This window comes from Tachysurus fulvidraco, chromosome 19, assembly GCF_022655615.1.
Source record: "Tachysurus fulvidraco isolate hzauxx_2018 chromosome 19, HZAU_PFXX_2.0, whole genome shotgun sequence".
Classification (NCBI taxonomy): Eukaryota; Metazoa; Chordata; class Actinopteri; order Siluriformes; family Bagridae; genus Tachysurus; species Tachysurus fulvidraco.
The window spans coordinates 3,698,912-3,716,799 of NC_062536.1; the positions used below are offsets into that span (position 1 = coordinate 3,698,912).

Below are 17,888 nucleotides of genomic sequence, written 5' to 3' on the forward strand. Positions count from 1 at the left end.
ACCACCTCTTTCATGTTTGCTGTGTTGTTTTGCAGGCGATTTTGTTTGCATCACTCCACAAGACCGTCCAACACACTCCTGTACACAGCCACCTGACCTCTCCTAATACAGCATAGAATGGTTGTGAACTGTGAGCAGTGTCTGTATTGTGATGTGTAGAGTATAATGCTCCCTGCAACATTGCAAACATTGTTCAGGAATGGTTTGAGGAACCTAGACAAAGAGTTAAAATAAGTACTAGACTAAAAAGTCCAAGCAATGGAGGTCCCAGCTCACAATTTACCTTCAGAGATTTTATGGAGTCCATGCCTCAATATTTGGTACATTTGCAAAGCCATAACCAGAAGTGGTTATGGCTTTGCAAATGTACCAAATATTGAGGCATGGACTCCTTAGGCTAATGATCTCCTTCTTAGGCTAATGATCTGCCAATAACTGGAAAAACATGTTACACTGCAGGAGATATATATTGTAGGAAGTTGATGGAGTGACTTACCCAACTCACCTTGTGCACGTTTTTCTGCTGCAAACTTAAATGAAGTATTAAATACTGTGTGGTGAAAAGGTGAACTGACATGACATAATCATGACTTTACCACAAGACAAAGAAATAGACAGGTTTAAATAGACAACAATAATCAGAAGGCAAATTAATCGTTATATTTGGATGTCGCTAGTGGATCTACTGTTAAACATCTACTGACTTGAAAAATGAAGTATTCATCTCCATTTTCAGAACAAATGACAATAGAATCAGATAGAGGGGTATTTTATCTATTTTCAATCTACTATACATGCAGACATCTAAATGCACAATAATGTATGGTTCCATGTCATGCAGGATGTAATTTTATTGTACGTTTGTGTTTATAGAATTAATTATAAATGTGCTATATTGTCTTAATGGTTAAGATGGTTGTCCAAAGTAGAGATAATTTCAGACCAGAGAGAGAGAGAGAGAGAGAGAGAGAGAGAGAGAGAGAGAGAGAGAGAGAGAGAGAGAGAGAGAGAGAGAGAGAGAGAGAGAGAGAGAGAGATGGACAAAAGTAAGTTATGCTTTTACTATCAGGGTTGATCTATGCCCTTGATAGTGATCTCTAGAAATGCGTAGCTAATGTGAGCTCCAGCATCAGCTGAATAACGCTGTGGAGGTTACAGGTAAAAAGCACAGACTCTTCTACCTGTTTTGTGAAAGTATAAATACTTGGGCTGGGTGTTTCATTTAATCTGTCACCTGTCTGTCTGTACAGACTGTGTACACACTCTAGCACAGATGCACACACACATATCATCACTTCCTGCAGTACACATAGATGTGAGATATTGCAAGAAGAGAGAGAAGCCATTAGCTCACAGCAATTCATTAAGCATTGGGACTGTAACACAGCTGATATCCTCCTACCATCACTATGTCTTCCTGCTACACACAGCATGATCTTATGTTGCTACCTTTAACAAGCTAAGCCTCACACATATACTCTTGCTGAAAACACACACACACACACACACACACACACACACACACACACACACACACACACACACACAGCTGAGGCTGTCCCAAGGACATCTTGCACTTGAAGGGATACATATAGGATCTCCCCCCCAAACCTCTGCACGCACACGCACACGCACACGCACACACACACACACACACACACACACACACACAAACACACACAAACACACGCACACACAGACACACACACACACGCGCACACACACACAGACACCCAGACACAGAGAGAGAGAGAGAGAAAGGCACGCATTCTGGTTTTCAGTAGCATACCAGCACAGCCCTGTGTCAGAGTGATCAGCAGAAGACCACAGAGACTGGGAATAAACCCACTTACTGGAGTGACAGCAAGGACTGTGCAGGATTTGTCTCTTTCCTTGATCTTTCTTTTATTATTTATTCTAATCTGCTGTCCTTTTCTTCCACTCACAACCCCTCCTCCTCCTTTTTTTCGGGGTTGCTGTTGCTACTGTCAGCAGGAGAATATTTTCATTTCCTTTTCAGAGCATAATAGGAGCTGCTCCTGTGTCTCTCCATTATTAATCTACCCTAAAACCTCACTGCCTGTATTCACAGAGGTTAAGCTGAGAACGACGTCAGTTTGGAAGACGGTGAGTGACTCAGTCAACCTTTTTAACACACATACACACACACAGTATTGCCATATAAATGTATCTCATATACGATGTTCATACATTATGACCGTGTGCCATGGAATCAGATTATGTCTGAAAAATACATTTTTGTTTGTTTTAACCAGACACATACGTTAACACATCCACATAGAATGCGTTTCATAGAATTTTATATGCATGTTCATCTGTGTGTCAGTCTGGGTATGTGTGGGAGGAAGAAAGAGCATATTAGTGGGAGAAACAGAGAGCATGTGATAATGAAAGTGTGTGTGTGTGTGTGTGTGTGTGTGTGTGTGTAAGAGACAGAGAGAAAGAGAGAGAGGATCAGATGAGTAAGAATGCTGCCTTGTTGCTATACTATGTTATAGTAATGGTGTATTAGATGGAAGCCCTAAAGGAACACACTCCCGAAATACAGGCACAGTCTGTATCACCATGTAGACGTCAGAAAATATTCATGTGTGTCCTATTCTCTTAGTGGGTGCTCTTAATAATTGATGCCAAAGGCCTTAGTGCTATTGGTATAAGAAGCTCTTCTGTTACAAAGACTCTTGTATTTGTAGTTTGTGACTTTGGTGCAATAGTGTGTTATATGTGAATTATAGGTGACAGATAGGAGACAGGGACAAGAATCCAACAGCAGGCAAATTAAAGAGCGATAGTCTTTTGTAAACGAAGCGGCTTGTGACATTGTCATCAACACCGCAACACCTCGTGTGACGTATCATTACACACGTGCACTCGTGCTGTCAGAGCTAGCTGACTTCAAGACTTCATAGACATCTGATCCATCCAGATAAACCCTAATCCCTTATATATTAGACATATGGCCCATTTCCACTCAAAGAATTCTAATATATATTGGGGTTTTAAATATGTAAGTTCTATATACAGAAGCTTTTTATTTTATTATACAGTATATATACACCTGTGTCTCCTGCTCATTCACTCATTCACAGGATTCCAAATACACTTCAATTTGAATATTGTCACGTTGAACTAGTATTTATTGTTGTAAGATAATAAACCATATTTTTTTTTAAAAAAAAGGTAAAGATTAGATTTGAGGGAAATATTAGATTTGAAATAAATTTAGATATATTAAATATATTAAATAAATTTACGCAAATTCATATTAAAAGAAAATTTATTTGATATGAACTTTAACAATGAAAGAACTAAGATCAGAAATTACAGAGCAAAACTGCAATCCTAGTGAAGATAGTTTGTGTAAAGGAATTATTTACTAATATATACTAATATATATCAAATATAATACCAATAAAACATTTCTAGTCATATTTACTCATTTCCTTATAATTTTGCTTCTTACTAGAAATAAACGATTTTAAATAAGCAAATTATCTACCAATAAAATAAGGCCATTTCAGGATAGAACTGAGTAACAATTATCCAGAAATATGGATTTAATACAGAGAAATGACTGAATTTGTCTAAATGTAAGATACTTTTACTACCTAAGGTATCATTTTATGTTTCAGGGAATTATCAACTATGCCAAGTGCAGCATAGATAAGTAACAACTTTATTGTGGAAAAACTAATAAACATTACATTAATAAATCAGAATTTAATTCTCCATACTTCTCTTACACAAGACCTGTGCTTTCCTTTATGGTGAATTAAAAATAAAGATTAGACGCTGCAAACAATGACGATTACAGCTGCATTTTGATACTCTCTTGTTTGCAACTCTCATGATTCTCATCCTAAAATAAGAAGCCCAGAGATGTGCGTCAAAAAGCATTAAGATAAAATAAGAACTGTTTTGGAACATTGTACCCTGTACAGGCGAAAACAAAAATAGAGCTTGTAATAATTCAGCGCATCATATTTGGAGACAGAATGGTTGTGCTTATGATCCCAAGACCAGAATACCCACAGAAATGTATGGAGGTGGAAGCATTATGATAAGGGTCTGTTTCTCTGCAGTTGGTTGCTGGAACATTATCTGTTTGTCAAAAAGAAAACAGAAGACTGGAGCAATTAACTGGGACATATCAGAGGACGTTTTAATCTTATCATCTAAAGTACGGAATCAGGGGAGAAGTTGAGAGTTTCAACAAAACAATAATTCCAAATATTCAGCCAAAATAACTCAAGTCCTGGTGCATGGCCGAGTCGATGTCCTGACCCGCATCACACTGAACATTTGTGAACGATTGTGAAATTTCCCACTTCATTAAAAGGGCCCAAAGCGTGGAAGAACATTTGCTAAGAGAAATGGTAAAAATTTATTATTATTCAAAGCTGGCAAATTCTTTGCAACAAAGTCCTAATGATTTATTTTTTTTTACTATGAAGTTCATTGTTCATGCTTAGGAATACATACTCAGTTAATTTTTTAAGAATGCAGTGGGCTGATAATGTGTAATGTGGTTCAAATTCTGCAAAATAAAAGTTAAAAATTGTTAGAAATGTTTAAAATGGCTGTTATGGCATATTAGTATTTGTTTTATTAGTAGACAGCTGTTCAGTAATACATGCTGAATGCTAACATGTTAGTAACGTTAATGCTCTGTACACCAGTCGAGACCAGCTGCTAAGTTAAATACAAATTATTAAATTGTTTATAATCCGTTGTTTACTTATTGTTCTTATTATTATTCATTATCTGATTGTCTTATTGTGACATTTTACACACTTAATCTGATATGATACAATTTTGTGTCTCAGCAAAAGAAAAATAAAACATATAATCCTAAAGAATGTTCTTCAATGATTTTGGTTCGCTTAATAATTGAAACTGCAATATTATAGTATCTAAGACATTCTATACCAAATATATTACATAATGATTACATAGAAGTTTAGTTTTATGAATACAAGGAATTTTCTTTGATTATGCACCTTAGAAAATTTTTCAGACTTAGTGCCAGGAAAAATTCTACAGCCTCAGTAGACCATATTTACTGTGAGATAATATACCTGAGTGTGGTCTGAATGTTAAAAAAATGATAATGGAGAAAATATGCTTATCAGCCATGACATTAAAATCACTGAAATGTAACCTGGATAAAGTTGATTATCTGGTAAAGTGGCTCCTGTCATGGGGTGAGATACTGTATAGGCGGCATGGAATAAAATCACTGTCAATAATAATCGTACGTAATTCAAAGCATTTGTGTGTAAATTTTAATTTTGCGGAGTTGGATCCCAAAATTTACGGCCACGACAGTTTACAGATACGAGATTTTGTGTGTTTGTTCAAATACAACTCCAAAATGTACGACTATGATAGTTTACACACACTTGTTTTTACAACACCTCTTTTTCACACACGAAAACGGTCTGCTGTGAAACAACTGTCAAAAAGCAGCCAAGCGCTCACTCATCGTCAGTGTTGTATAAAGTAGTAGAAAGCAATACTTGAGTAAAAGTACAAGTATCATACTAGAAAAAGACTTTGGTAGAAGTGAAAGTCACCTTTTAGAATATTACTCAAGTAAAAGTCTTAAAGTATCTGATATTTACTGTATTTAAGTATCAAAAGTCATTTTCTGATATTTAATGTACTTAAGTGTTTGAAGTAAAAGTAAAAAGTAAAATCTCAGTGATTTTCGGTAGGCATAAGAGCAGGGGCAGTTCTAGGGTTTCATCTTTAGGGGTTTTAGCCCTCAGTGAGAATTTAAAGCAAGAAGAGTTTTATATTATATATTATATGACTACATAGTAAGCCAAATGTTATGGTATTATTAAATGGCAAAAGTGGACACCAAAATTTTATGCATGATGTAATGATGCCAGTCTTGAATCAGATCAGTTCATGTCTGTGTGCGTTCTCTACAAACAGTGTGTCTAATGAATGCAGTCATTAATAAACAAATATTCACAAAGACCAAATCAATAAATGTTATTTTTATTTAGTATTGTATGGATTGTTTGCATTAATATTTTGTTTGTGCTACAACTCTGGTAATAAGAATAGTGACATTTCACTGCTTTTGGTTGCCGTATTTGCGTCTTTCCGATTGCCGTTACAGATAAACGCCCCCAGCTCTGACTGCGCGTGCACGCTGCGCGTACCTGAGCTTCTCCGTACGGCGTGCGGAGCGTAATACAATCTAGGAGCAGTGATTCACCAAACCTCCCTTATTACAGTCACACACATTTCTACTGATTTTATTTTGTAGTAACGAGTAACGAAGATGCTTAGTGGAAATATAACAGAGTAAAAGTATACATTTTATCTAGGAAATGTAGTGGAGTAAAAGTGAAAGTTGACAAATTTAAATAGCGAAGTAAAGTACAGATACGTGACATTTCTACTTAAGTACAGTAACGAAGTGTTTTTACTCCGTTACATTACAACACTGCTCATAGTCTCAGGTAAGTTGGTTTTTCCTTCCAAATTCGGACATGTTTAAGGGTTAGTTATCACTAATAACAGAGAGGAGTAATATTACAGATATAGGTTAACTATAGTAAGTAAGATTAGCTCTCAGAGTAAGGTTACATTAGGTGCTTAAAGAATACAGCTGTTTAGGAGGACATCACTGCAGTGATGACCTCCTAAATCCTTAACCCTTAAACATGTCCGAATTTGGAAGGAAAACCCAACTTACCTGAGACGATGAGTGAGCGCTTGGCTGCTGATCCGCCATTTCGGCGCCAGTGGTTTAAAAGAGGGCGGGGCGCATGCGCACTTCGTGGAATCTATTCATCTTCCCTCGGATAGTAATGCCTGTGAACGTGATGACGTATTTTTGACAGTTGTTTCGCAGTGTGTGAAAAAGAGGTGTTGTGAAAGCAAGCGTTGTGTGTGTAAACTGCCATAGTCGTACATTTTGGAGTTGTATTTGAACAAACACACAAAATCTCGTATCTGTAAACTGTCATGGCCGTAAATTTTGGGATCCAACTCCGCAAAATTAAAATTTACACACAAATGCTTTGAATTATGTACGATTATTATTGACAGTGATTTTATTCCATAGGCAGCAGCTAAACAGAGCGATCTTGAAGAAGCAGGAAAAGTGGACAAGTATAAAGATCTGAGACACTTTGCTGAGGGCTAAATTGTGATAGACAGATGACTGGGTCAGCTATAAAATAGCAGGTCTTGCGTGGTGTTCTGTGTACGCAGTCACAAAAGTGGAAGGACACCGTAAAATGTAAAAATGAGGCTCACTGATATTATTGTGTGGAGTGAAAACTAGCCCATTTGGACAGATCTCACAGAAGAGCTACTGTAGTAGAAATTGCTAAAAAAAAAAATGTTGAGTATGATACAGTAGAAAGGTGTCAGACCACACAGTACATCAAGCTTGCTGTGTATGACACTGTATAGCCTCAGAAGTCAGAGTCCTGTCCACTGTCAAATGTTTCTACAATAGAGAAGGGAAGAAGGTGACCCGGTCCTGCGTATTACATGTTTTTACATAATGTAAATAGAAGGGTCTGTGTGCATCACTTTCCTGGTGAAGAGATAGCACCAGGATGCCCTATGGCAAGACATCAAGCTCTGGCAATATTCTTTTACCCATCATTTTGTGCCTTTCCAAAGCAGAAGGTAAAATATTAACTCTATATCTGCAAGTACTTTGAGAGGTATGTTAAAGACCTGATGTGCACATATGAACCCATAGACAGCACAATCTCCACTGCAGTACACATCACCCCCTCTTTCACTTGGAAAGACCTACAGTATGTGAGAATGCCGTCTTTTTTTTATTAAATTTCAAGTCCATAGTGTCCTCTAGACATTATGCTTGAAACATGACTGGTATGGATGCAGGTTTTCATTCTACTCACGTAAGAGACACAACTGATTCCACCAGTTTAAATCAATTGATTTTGGATTTTAATCTCGCTCTTTTTTAGGTGGAATGAAAACTGCACTTACACTGGTCCATTTTGTGGATAAGGTTGAATCTTTGGTTGGGAGTGTGACTTACTTCTAATGCGTAATACAGTTCCTTCTCTTCTACTCACTGTATACCCATCACTGTTTGTCCACATGGAACTCCACATCATTGTTCACAATGTCAAATCTGCTGATGACACAACAGTCATAGTTGGTCTCCAGAAAATGATGAGACCAACAGAGAGGTCAGAAACCTAGCAATATGGTGCCAACTATAACCAACCTCTCACCCTGAACATAGACAAGACCATGGAACCGACAGTGGACTACAGAAATACCTTCACTGCTAACAGAGCAACAGTTGAACGGTTGTGAAATTTCAGTTTATCGGTTTCATAATCATGGATGCTTTCCGTTGATTAGTATACTGTACACAAGATCTGTCATAAAGAAGGCACATTAATCTTTACAATATCAGGTGCTCTAAGAGGTGTGGCCATATAATATTTACTATAGACAGCATCCTGAATAATAGCATTACATGCTGGTTTGAGAACTGCAATACTCTCAAAATACCTGCAGATTGTATTAAACTTCCAGGCATATCACTGAAAGAGTCTTCCATCTAATACATGTACACCAGATGGTGCCTGAGGAGAGCCAGGAGGATTATTAAAGGCCCCAACCATCTGAAACCACAGCCTGTACTGGATCAGTATTGGAATATGAACAGAATCAGAGACTTACATGATATAAAACCTATGTTTTGAAATGTATAGCTGTAATGTACAGTAGATACTGCATTACACCGACACTTTACTTAATACACAGCTGTTTACTTACGGTCCCTCGTACATATTTACTTTCGGCTACATTGGAAATTAAAAAATGCCGATTTGTGATGTAAGAAATTGAAGATGAATCTGTCAGATCATGTTATGTCTTTAATGTTATATAGCATCCAACATACATCAAGTAAAAACAAATAAATGAAATGATGCCTTCATTTCATCCAGCTGCTAAAGCCATGGTCCACAAAGAGGTTGTAAAAAAGAGGAGCTCGTTGTCTAGACAAGTATCAATCAGAGCAGAGGTGCAAAATAATGTTGAAAATGGAACAATGTAAAGGTCAGCATCCTGTCAGGAGCACAGAGTCGAGAACAGTGCAGCCCTGCGTGCCCAAACAAAAATGTCAGCTAATGGCATATGTTCAACTCATTCTTCTATCGTTCATCAGTGATTCATGTCACCATACTGAGCATTTACCATTGTCAGAATGGGAACCTTACATACAGTAGCCTTCCTTCCTTGTCATCTTACTTATTTGTACAAGCACTTAAAGAGATGCTTAACACTAACCCAGCCACATGAACCCCTACAACGTAGTATACAGCATGTGACATAATCCTGCGTAGATTTTTCTTATTGTGTTATCTAAAAGCAAAATAAACATAAGCACTCACATTATGATTTAGTTCACTGAACTTTAGTGGCATTTTAAATGTTTTCTGTGATTGCATTGCGAGAAGGTTGAGTCTTTTTCGTGTATAATTAAGGGAATATTCCAATGCAAATATTAACAAATATTAACTTTATACTTATTTATGTCTTATTATTTCACCAGGGTGCCAAGTAAGCCAGAACTATCTCTGGTGAAGGCTGTCATCAAAAAACAGAGAAAATGGGGCAGCAGATTGACATTTCTAAGAGCAGGACATCCCTCCATAATTGATGACAAACAGGACAAAACAAAAAGGAGCTGCAGGAAAATTTGGCAAGTACTTGTCACTCAATGTCTGTGACAGTTTCTCATATTCATGTCTGGACTGTGGAGTTGAGTACTGTAGTTAGTTTGAAGCTCATTGTCACGAAAATAACAAAATAAAAATAATTCTATCTAAAATAGAGACAACAACCTAAAGCACAAATCTAAGTCAACAAGGCTTCAGAAGAAGATGATCAATGTTATGGCCTAGTCAGAATCCATCCATCCATCTTCTACCGCTTTATCCGGATAGTCAGAATGCGGCTCTAAATAATTCTGAAAACCTGTGAAATAACTTGAAGAGGGCTGAGCTCAGTATTTTTAAATATGTTTGCAAGGACAAGTGAAAAAAACTGTGTAATCAGAGCTGTTTTACAAGCTGTACTGGTATTGGTTAAGAGTTTGCTTACTTAACCTTACTTAAGGCTATTTTAATTAGACTTCTTTTTATTTTTGCTTCCCTAAAAGTTTGAGTTTGTTTTATTGATTGCTGTATCACATTAAAGGTAGAAAGAGATCCGACATGATTTATACTGATTTCATTTTTTTTCAACATTAGCATGAGTGTGTTGACTTTTCACATCACCCGTATTCACAGAATCTTATAATACGGCACAGTTCATCATAAATAGTTTACCTTTATTGTATATATATATATATATATATATATATATATATATATATATATATATATATATATATATATTATATTACCTTTGGATTTAAGTTTTCCAATTAATGCTATTAATTATTTTTGCTGACTCTGTGCTTTCCTGTTGAGGTTACAGAATTTCACTCAGATGGATTTGTTTAACTTTCCACAGTCCCTCTGTCTCATTCCTCCACAAGCCCAATGGGTCTGCTTCTGTCTTTTAAAGTCCCTCTAGCACATTCTCTTTCCTGGCTTACCGACAGCATTCAGAATAGCCGAGTTTCTGTTTCAACATGGTAACTTAAGATAATTTCATTTAGTACACTGGTCCTTATTTATTATCAAGCTACAAACAAACAAAAACGTTTGTAAATCATTTGTAGGACATGCAGTGTTTGTGATGATGCTCGTCTACATTTGTATGAAGACTCGTTAATGGTTATTTGGAACTCTGCTATGTTTTAAATCAAAATTCCCTGAAAAAGACAGATAAGAAAAGCATTTTAATGAAGACAGACTATCTACAATGAGGAATATTTAAAGATTGGTGTTTGAAGGATGAAATCTGTCTTACATATTGTTTCAGTTCACCTTTAGAGTTAACACTTTAAAGCTTGTGGTTATTAGACACACACAATGATCTTGTGCGATTCCTGTACATGTCACTGCTTGCTCATTTCTTGCCACTGGCACTTTTTAAAAAGAGAAGTGACCGATCTGGTGTGTGACTTTTGGTTCGACAGTCAGCAAAACAATTAAAACCTTGTCCCATGTCCTTGGTGTCCACAATGGAGACATCTTACCTTCATTTTCATCTCTGTCCATTTTCTTTTCATGTCACTTAATTCACACCTGTTTCACTTTTTCTGTAATTTGTCTGGTCTATTTTTTGCTGCTATGCTGCTTAATATTTGAAGTGTAATAAGTTCCACCTAAACCTCTTAAAATGTACTTTTCTCTATATAATTTCCTGCTTATTTTCTAAGCTTTTATGGAGTTTTGTGGGCCTCAATAAATAATAAACTAGCTGTAAAGGAAAAAAAAATTAATCAACCATTTTACTTTGCTTGGAAAACCACATCCACATGGATTACTAGCAGAATAGATTACTAACAGAAACAATTTGCAATTCTCTCTTTAAATAATCCACACTCTCATGGTTACTTTGTGAAGTCTCACTCCAGCAATGTGTCTGACTCTCAATTCTGGTTCTATTTATTAGTGATATTACAATAGCCTACTTCACTTCACCAAGCATTGCCTGGATTCTGCCTGTTTTTCCATCACCTAACCATCATTTTGCCATTTATATCAGTAAATTGTTGCACTAGGAAAAGCATCAATCTAGGAGATACAGAAAAATCCACATTACATTACATATACTGTAGTAATTGAGACAATTATTTGTATTTTCTTCACTGGAGAACTGAACCTTTAGTAGAACCAGTAGATGCTCGTGATACAAAAAATTGTTGTATAAATACAAAAAAAATAAATAAAATGAAACAGTTTTTCTCTGACACTCTCATTCCCTCAGACATTTGCCCAGCTAGCAGCCTGTCTGCCCTATAACACTGAAGGTGGGCATCGTGGCAGACTGATGCTTATCCAGTTCTGAGGTGGGAGCCACTGTCACACGTAGGCAGATATGTGGCTAATTGCTGGGACTGCAAAAAGGCACTGCAGAGGAACCACTCAAAACAGCTTGTGTAAGTTAATATCACAGCTCACACAGGAGACAGGAGGCAAGGAGATATAAGGATTTCATCTGGAGTTAGTGATGCCAATGAGACTGATTATCGTATGCTGATTAAACACATACAGTGTGTCAATAAGTCTAAACACAAATTAGAGTTCTTACAGGGAAATAACAACCTGATGTACTGTACAACACATCTGATTAAAAAGGTAAAGATTGCAAGGCATGAAATGCATCAATTAACATCAATTAACCCTTTAACTTATTCCCTCCTTCATCCCCCAATCTTGCTCGCTTTTTTTTTTTTTATATATAGCCTTTGCCAAAATGACACCCTGCCTGCAATAGTAGCATCGCCACCTCACAGCTCCACTATCTCTTGTTCAACCCTAAGCTCAGGTTGTTGTCTGTATAGAGTTTCTCAAGTTCTTTGGTTTCTTCATGCCTTTCAGAATTTGCCAGTAGGTCGATGTCTAGGTTTCCGCTAAGTGTAATGAGTGTGAAAAAGTGTACATGATGCCCTGCTATAAACAGGTGTCCTATTCAATGTGTATTCCTGCCTCACACCCAGTGTTCCTGGCATAGGCTGTTAATCCACTATGACCTTTACCGGGATAACTTAGTTACTGAAAATTAATAACAACAACAAAAAAAAAACAACAACAACAACAAAAAAACACCTCCTAACGTTTTGCCCCAGACATTAAATATCTTTAGTATTTGTGTATACAGTTCTAAAGATGATCAAAGTGGACAGTGGAAACTGAAAATCTAGCGTGGACTCTCCTATTACAATGAGATCAAACCAAAGGGCATAGCTCAGGTGTCACTGGTGTCTATATAACCTTAAACGTGAACATCCACCCACACTCATAACCCAGTCATAGCCACACAGATCATGACAGATCATGTTACAGAGTAACAGGACAGCAGAATACAAATGTGCAAGACCCATTAGTTTTCTAGTGTGACAGCAGCATATCAAGTGAGAGGTAATTTTGGCATTTCATTGCATTATGACTGAGATCCTACGAGACCCATGAAACCCTCAAAAACATGGGAGCAGAATTTTTAAGGCTATGTTGTTGGGAGTTTACAGTCACATACTGTATGACTATAGCACATTACTGGTTACAGTATGTTCACTCATTCACTTTCAGTAAGAACTTTATCCTGGTCAGTGTTGAGGTGGATCTGGAGCCTATCCTGGGAAGAGTGTTCATGACGCAGTAACAGCTCCTGGATTGCTGAACACAATGCACATTTATACCTAAATCTTAGTCAATCCACTTATTGGCAGGTTTTTGAAGGAAATTGGAGAACCTAGAGGAAACCCAAACAAACACAAGGAGAACATGAGAAAGTGCACACAGACAGTAACTCAAGCTTAGGAAGCCGTGAGGCGGCAATGCTATCCACTGTACCGACATGACATATTAATAATGTTACAGTTGAGTACTATACACTATATTCATCAGTTTCTGCTTCAAGCAACCAGGTTAAACATACAGTAGCTCTTAATATACATAGCTAGCATTTACATACAATTTAAAATAAAGAAAATTAGACAAATAAAGATTTGGAAGGCTTGTTTTGGAAAATGTCATACTATACAGAGTGCTGTTTTATTTTGGATGAGGCTCTTGTCAGTCATTATATAGACATGCTCTAACACCCACGTCTTCTTCCCTGATCACAGTCTAAATTTGCCAATCACCCGGTCCTATTTGCATTAATCAGTATGAGCAGAATTGCACATGTTTATGTAGCTTAACTTTCAAGTAGTGTGGAGTGGTGGATGGCTCATTAAGTAAAAAAGTCATTCCCGTCTCATTTAACTCAACCTACCCATTCATTAGAGACCTAAAGTTTATATTTTAAAAATTTTGTCTGATCCTGCTTTAAATTAAGTTTCTTACAAATACTTTTATATGTGTAATGCTGAATTTGATACAATGATGATAATAGAAAAGACTATATAAGAGTATAAGCTTTATAAAAGTATAAAGAGTATACTATATATATATATATACTTTCCCTATATCAGTTCCCTTCAGACTGGCCTTGAAAGAGTGCAGTTGTGAAATGTCAGGCTGTTAAAGGATGCCTATCATGTGGGCACCGTTCTAGTCTTGGTTGACATTGTCCTCTCTCATTAATAATCTATGTCAGTCTTGGCTTCAAAATACACACACACACTCACACACAAACTGTAGCTCTCAACACTAGGCTTTAATGATTCCGTTCATTTTCATGCATGCAAAACGCTTAGTATAGTGTAGGCAGCATTCCTGGATATTGTCCTTTGGACTTCCATTTAATAAAAGGAGTGTATAAAAAGAGTACTTATTTATTAAACTGCAGTAAATACTTGAGTAAAATACTTTAAAATAGTGATTACCCTTCTCTTTTTGTTGTCTCTCAATATCAGCAGTGCACTGTGTGCTCTACTGTCTGCTTCTGCACCTTCATTTGTGCTCCAGTTGCCCATCCATTTGTGTGTGCAGTACCACTGAAGCAGACTGTGGTGGGCATGACTTGATTACACTGCCTGCCCTTTCCCTGCTACCTTCAACTATTCAGACCCTGCTCCTGCCCAACAACCACTTTACATCATTGCCTGCTTCAGCATTCGTCAACCTCAGCTCACTGGTGAGGCTTGACCTATCCAATAACTACCTGGATAACCTGCCAGCTCATGTCTTTGCTGAGCTGGCCAACCTGACTGACCTAAGTCTGAGGAACAACAGCCTAACAGCACTGGACCGTGACCTCCTGCAGGGCCTGGGAAGCCTTCAGCGGTTAGATGTGTCACTGAATGGCCTGGGTACGGTGCCGCTTGGTCTATTAGAACATCAGCATGGCCTGACCTGGCTCTCTCTGGCAGGGAACAGACTCCAGGCACTAAATAGGGCTGCTTTTGAACCACTTGAGAACTTGCAACACCTTGAGCTTGGCTCCAATCCATGGGAATGTGACTGCAATTTGCGTGACTTCAAGAACTGGATGGAGTGGCTCATCTACCGAGGTGGGGGGAGTGTTCAGGGGCTCAGACTAAGTTTGTGTGTTATCACCTGGAATTAATTGTTAGTCTACATAATTAACTACTAACTCTTTTATAGCATCATCATTCATGTTCTTTACAGTCGTCTTAATGTAATCCATGCAACTAAAAGTCCATTCTTACTAATACTTTGTAAAGAAGGCCAAAGTAAGTTATATAGTATTCTAAATGTGATTGTAGATCTACACAAGAAGCTGATGACTCACTAGAATGTAGTCCACATTTGTGTTTTGTTGTGTTTGTATTTCAGCCCATTGTATATGTACTGTACATGGTGGGCTGTTGACCCTCTTGGTGTTGTTAGCTAGTGATTGGTGCTTTGGAGGGCTTGGAGTTGTAATTCAGATAACTGCAGGATGTTGTTTACTGTGGAGGGTTGTAGTTTCATCTGTCTCTTTCCCTCAATCTTTATCTCTCTCTTTCAGGTGGCTATGTAGATGCTGTGGAGTGCACTCTTCCCAAAGATCTCAGAGGGCGTGACATCCGGACTGTTCCTGTAGAGATGTTCAACTACTGCCTCCAATTGGACAGTGAGAATGGGGGTGGGGCCGGAGGAACAAAAGGTGGTTCTGTCCCATGTGCACGTGCAACCACTGCTCCATTGCCTGAGACTGCTGTTGTACAGAGTGAGTCAGAGCCAGTGGATTGTGCAAGGCAGCGTTACCGGCCTGTAAGCGTCCGTCGTGCCATTGGCACCGTAGTGATTGCCGGTGTTGTATGTGGTATTGTGTGCATCATGATGGTTGCAGCAGCTGCCTATGGATGCATCTACGCTTCCCTTATGGCCAAGTACCAGCGTGAGCTGAAGAAAAGGCAGCCATTGATGGGGGATGCTGAGGCTGAAGCTGACTCTGAAGAAAAACAGATTTCATCAGTTGCATAGAAATAATATAGATTCTATATACTCTAATGTGATGACAATGGTATCTTTGCATTCCTGCTTCCACACCTAGTTTTTAAATGTGTGTGCACTGTTAAGTATTATTTGGGTGTTTTCACATATAGTTATTTTTAAATAAACCATACGATGTCCTCTTAGGGGTCCTAGATTCTAGGTCTGGAAGGGAACTAGCTGCAAATTACCTCAGTACTTTGAATACAAGTGTACTCAAAAGTTGAAACTTGTTCAGATCACAGCTTCTTTAGAACTCAGACCTCATGGCTAATGTAATTAAAAATGCTACTAAAAATTAAAATATATATTTGATGCAGTCATTTAGCTGTTGATGAAAAATACCAGAAGTGTCTAGGAATCAAAAAATCAGTGAGAACCGACTCATGATTCATGTCATTTTTACTAAATCTTTGGCATAGACCAAATAAGTGAATTCAGTTGGTCTAACATCTACAGTATATCTGTATTTGCATTTTTATTTTTTTTGGTGCTCAGAATATTCATGTGGTTTGGTCTGACCCAGACTTCTTTTTTATGTTACTCATACAACCATGCCATAGCAACACTGGAAAACACTGAAGATAAATAAGTAATTTTTAACAAATTGTTCTACAAAACTAGGAAGCACTTACAGTTCTGTTGCGACTCCATATGGAAACACATTCATTTAATAATGAAGAAGGTATGCAGAAGGTATGCCGCTCTGTGCAAAGGTCTTTGTTTGTTTGTTTGTTTGTTTGTTTCCAGATTCTGTGTAGAATAAATGTATATTGCAATCTTCTTAGGTTTCCTCCCAAAGCATGTGAACAGCATGGCCAGGTTTCTTTTTGTTTTTGCTATACACTGAGGAGTGAGATCAAATGAGATATATATAAGACAAGATGTACCAAAAATCTCTCCATGGTTTGAGCAGACACTGTTGTCAAAAGGATAAGTTAATATGAAGACCAGAGAGCTGTCTATGGGTGAAAAGCAGGTCATGTTTAAGTTGATGCAACAGATCGATCAAACAGATATACAGTAGAACATGTTGGCCAAAAAAAAAAATGATCAGAGATGTAAATAAAATGAAACATCAACTCCTACACGATAAAGCTGAATGTATCACAAAACACCATTTAGAAACAAATGTGAGAGCAGAAATGTAGAAATCATACCACAAGATGCAAAACACTATTCTGAAATAAGAATTAGAGCAACTTTTGTTAGATTTCCCAAAGGTTCTGAAATCAAGAATAGCCTCTGATGATAATTATTAAAAGACCACAGTGTGGTGAATGAAAAGATCTGCTTGTCTTCATCATCATCATCATCAGTGGAGGTAGAGTCATGGCTTGGGCTTTGCATGGCTGCTTCTGGAACAGACTCGCTAATCTTTATTGAATTCAGAACTTTGCAAGAACACTCTGTCTGCCAATTTACAGATAAATGCAGCCAATCTAATTAGGAGGAACTTCAGGCAAAAAAAAGTGGAAGATTTTAGACTGGCCAAGTAAATCACCAGCCCTTAACTTAATTAATCAGGATTTCACTTCCTAAAGAGGAGACTGAAAGGAGAAACCCACTAAAAAAAAAAAACAGACAACATCTGAAAGGAGCTCTGCTATGTTTTTAGTGTATTTTTGTTTTGTTTTTTACTTTACTAACTTACTTTCCCTACATATACATTTGCTCACCTGAAATTGAATGTTTTATTGTTTAAGGCATGTACATGTGAATGTCAGGAATACTGTACTGTACATATCAGACAGTGTATAAGGCATAGCAAAAACAAGAATTGGCCTTGCTGTGCCAAAAACCTCAGGGGAACTCATTTCCCCCTAAAAATCATCTACT

At 37.5% G+C, this 17,888-nt stretch overlaps 1 protein-coding gene across 2 annotated transcripts; it reads left to right on the top strand.

Annotated features, from left to right (window-relative positions):
- Positions 1 to 1,642: 1,642 nt before the first annotated feature.
- On the top strand, positions 1,643 to 17,617 carry lrtm2a (leucine-rich repeats and transmembrane domains 2a). Of its 2 annotated transcripts, none has more exons than XM_047804379.1 (5): positions 1,643 to 2,127; positions 9,602 to 9,751; positions 11,932 to 12,103; positions 14,528 to 15,121; positions 15,583 to 17,617. In XM_047804379.1, exons 3-5 carry the CDS (start codon positions 12,043 to 12,045, stop codon positions 16,038 to 16,040), a joined length of 1,113 nt encoding a protein of 370 aa, XP_047660335.1. In that variant the 5' UTR covers positions 1,643 to 2,127; positions 9,602 to 9,751; positions 11,932 to 12,042; the 3' UTR covers positions 16,041 to 17,617. The 2 variants fall into 2 exon arrangements, with proteins under 2 accessions (XP_047660335.1, XP_027006835.1); XM_027151034.2 differs by having other exon boundaries at positions 1,644 to 2,127; positions 14,525 to 15,121.
- The last annotated feature ends 271 nt before the right edge of the window (positions 17,618 to 17,888 follow it).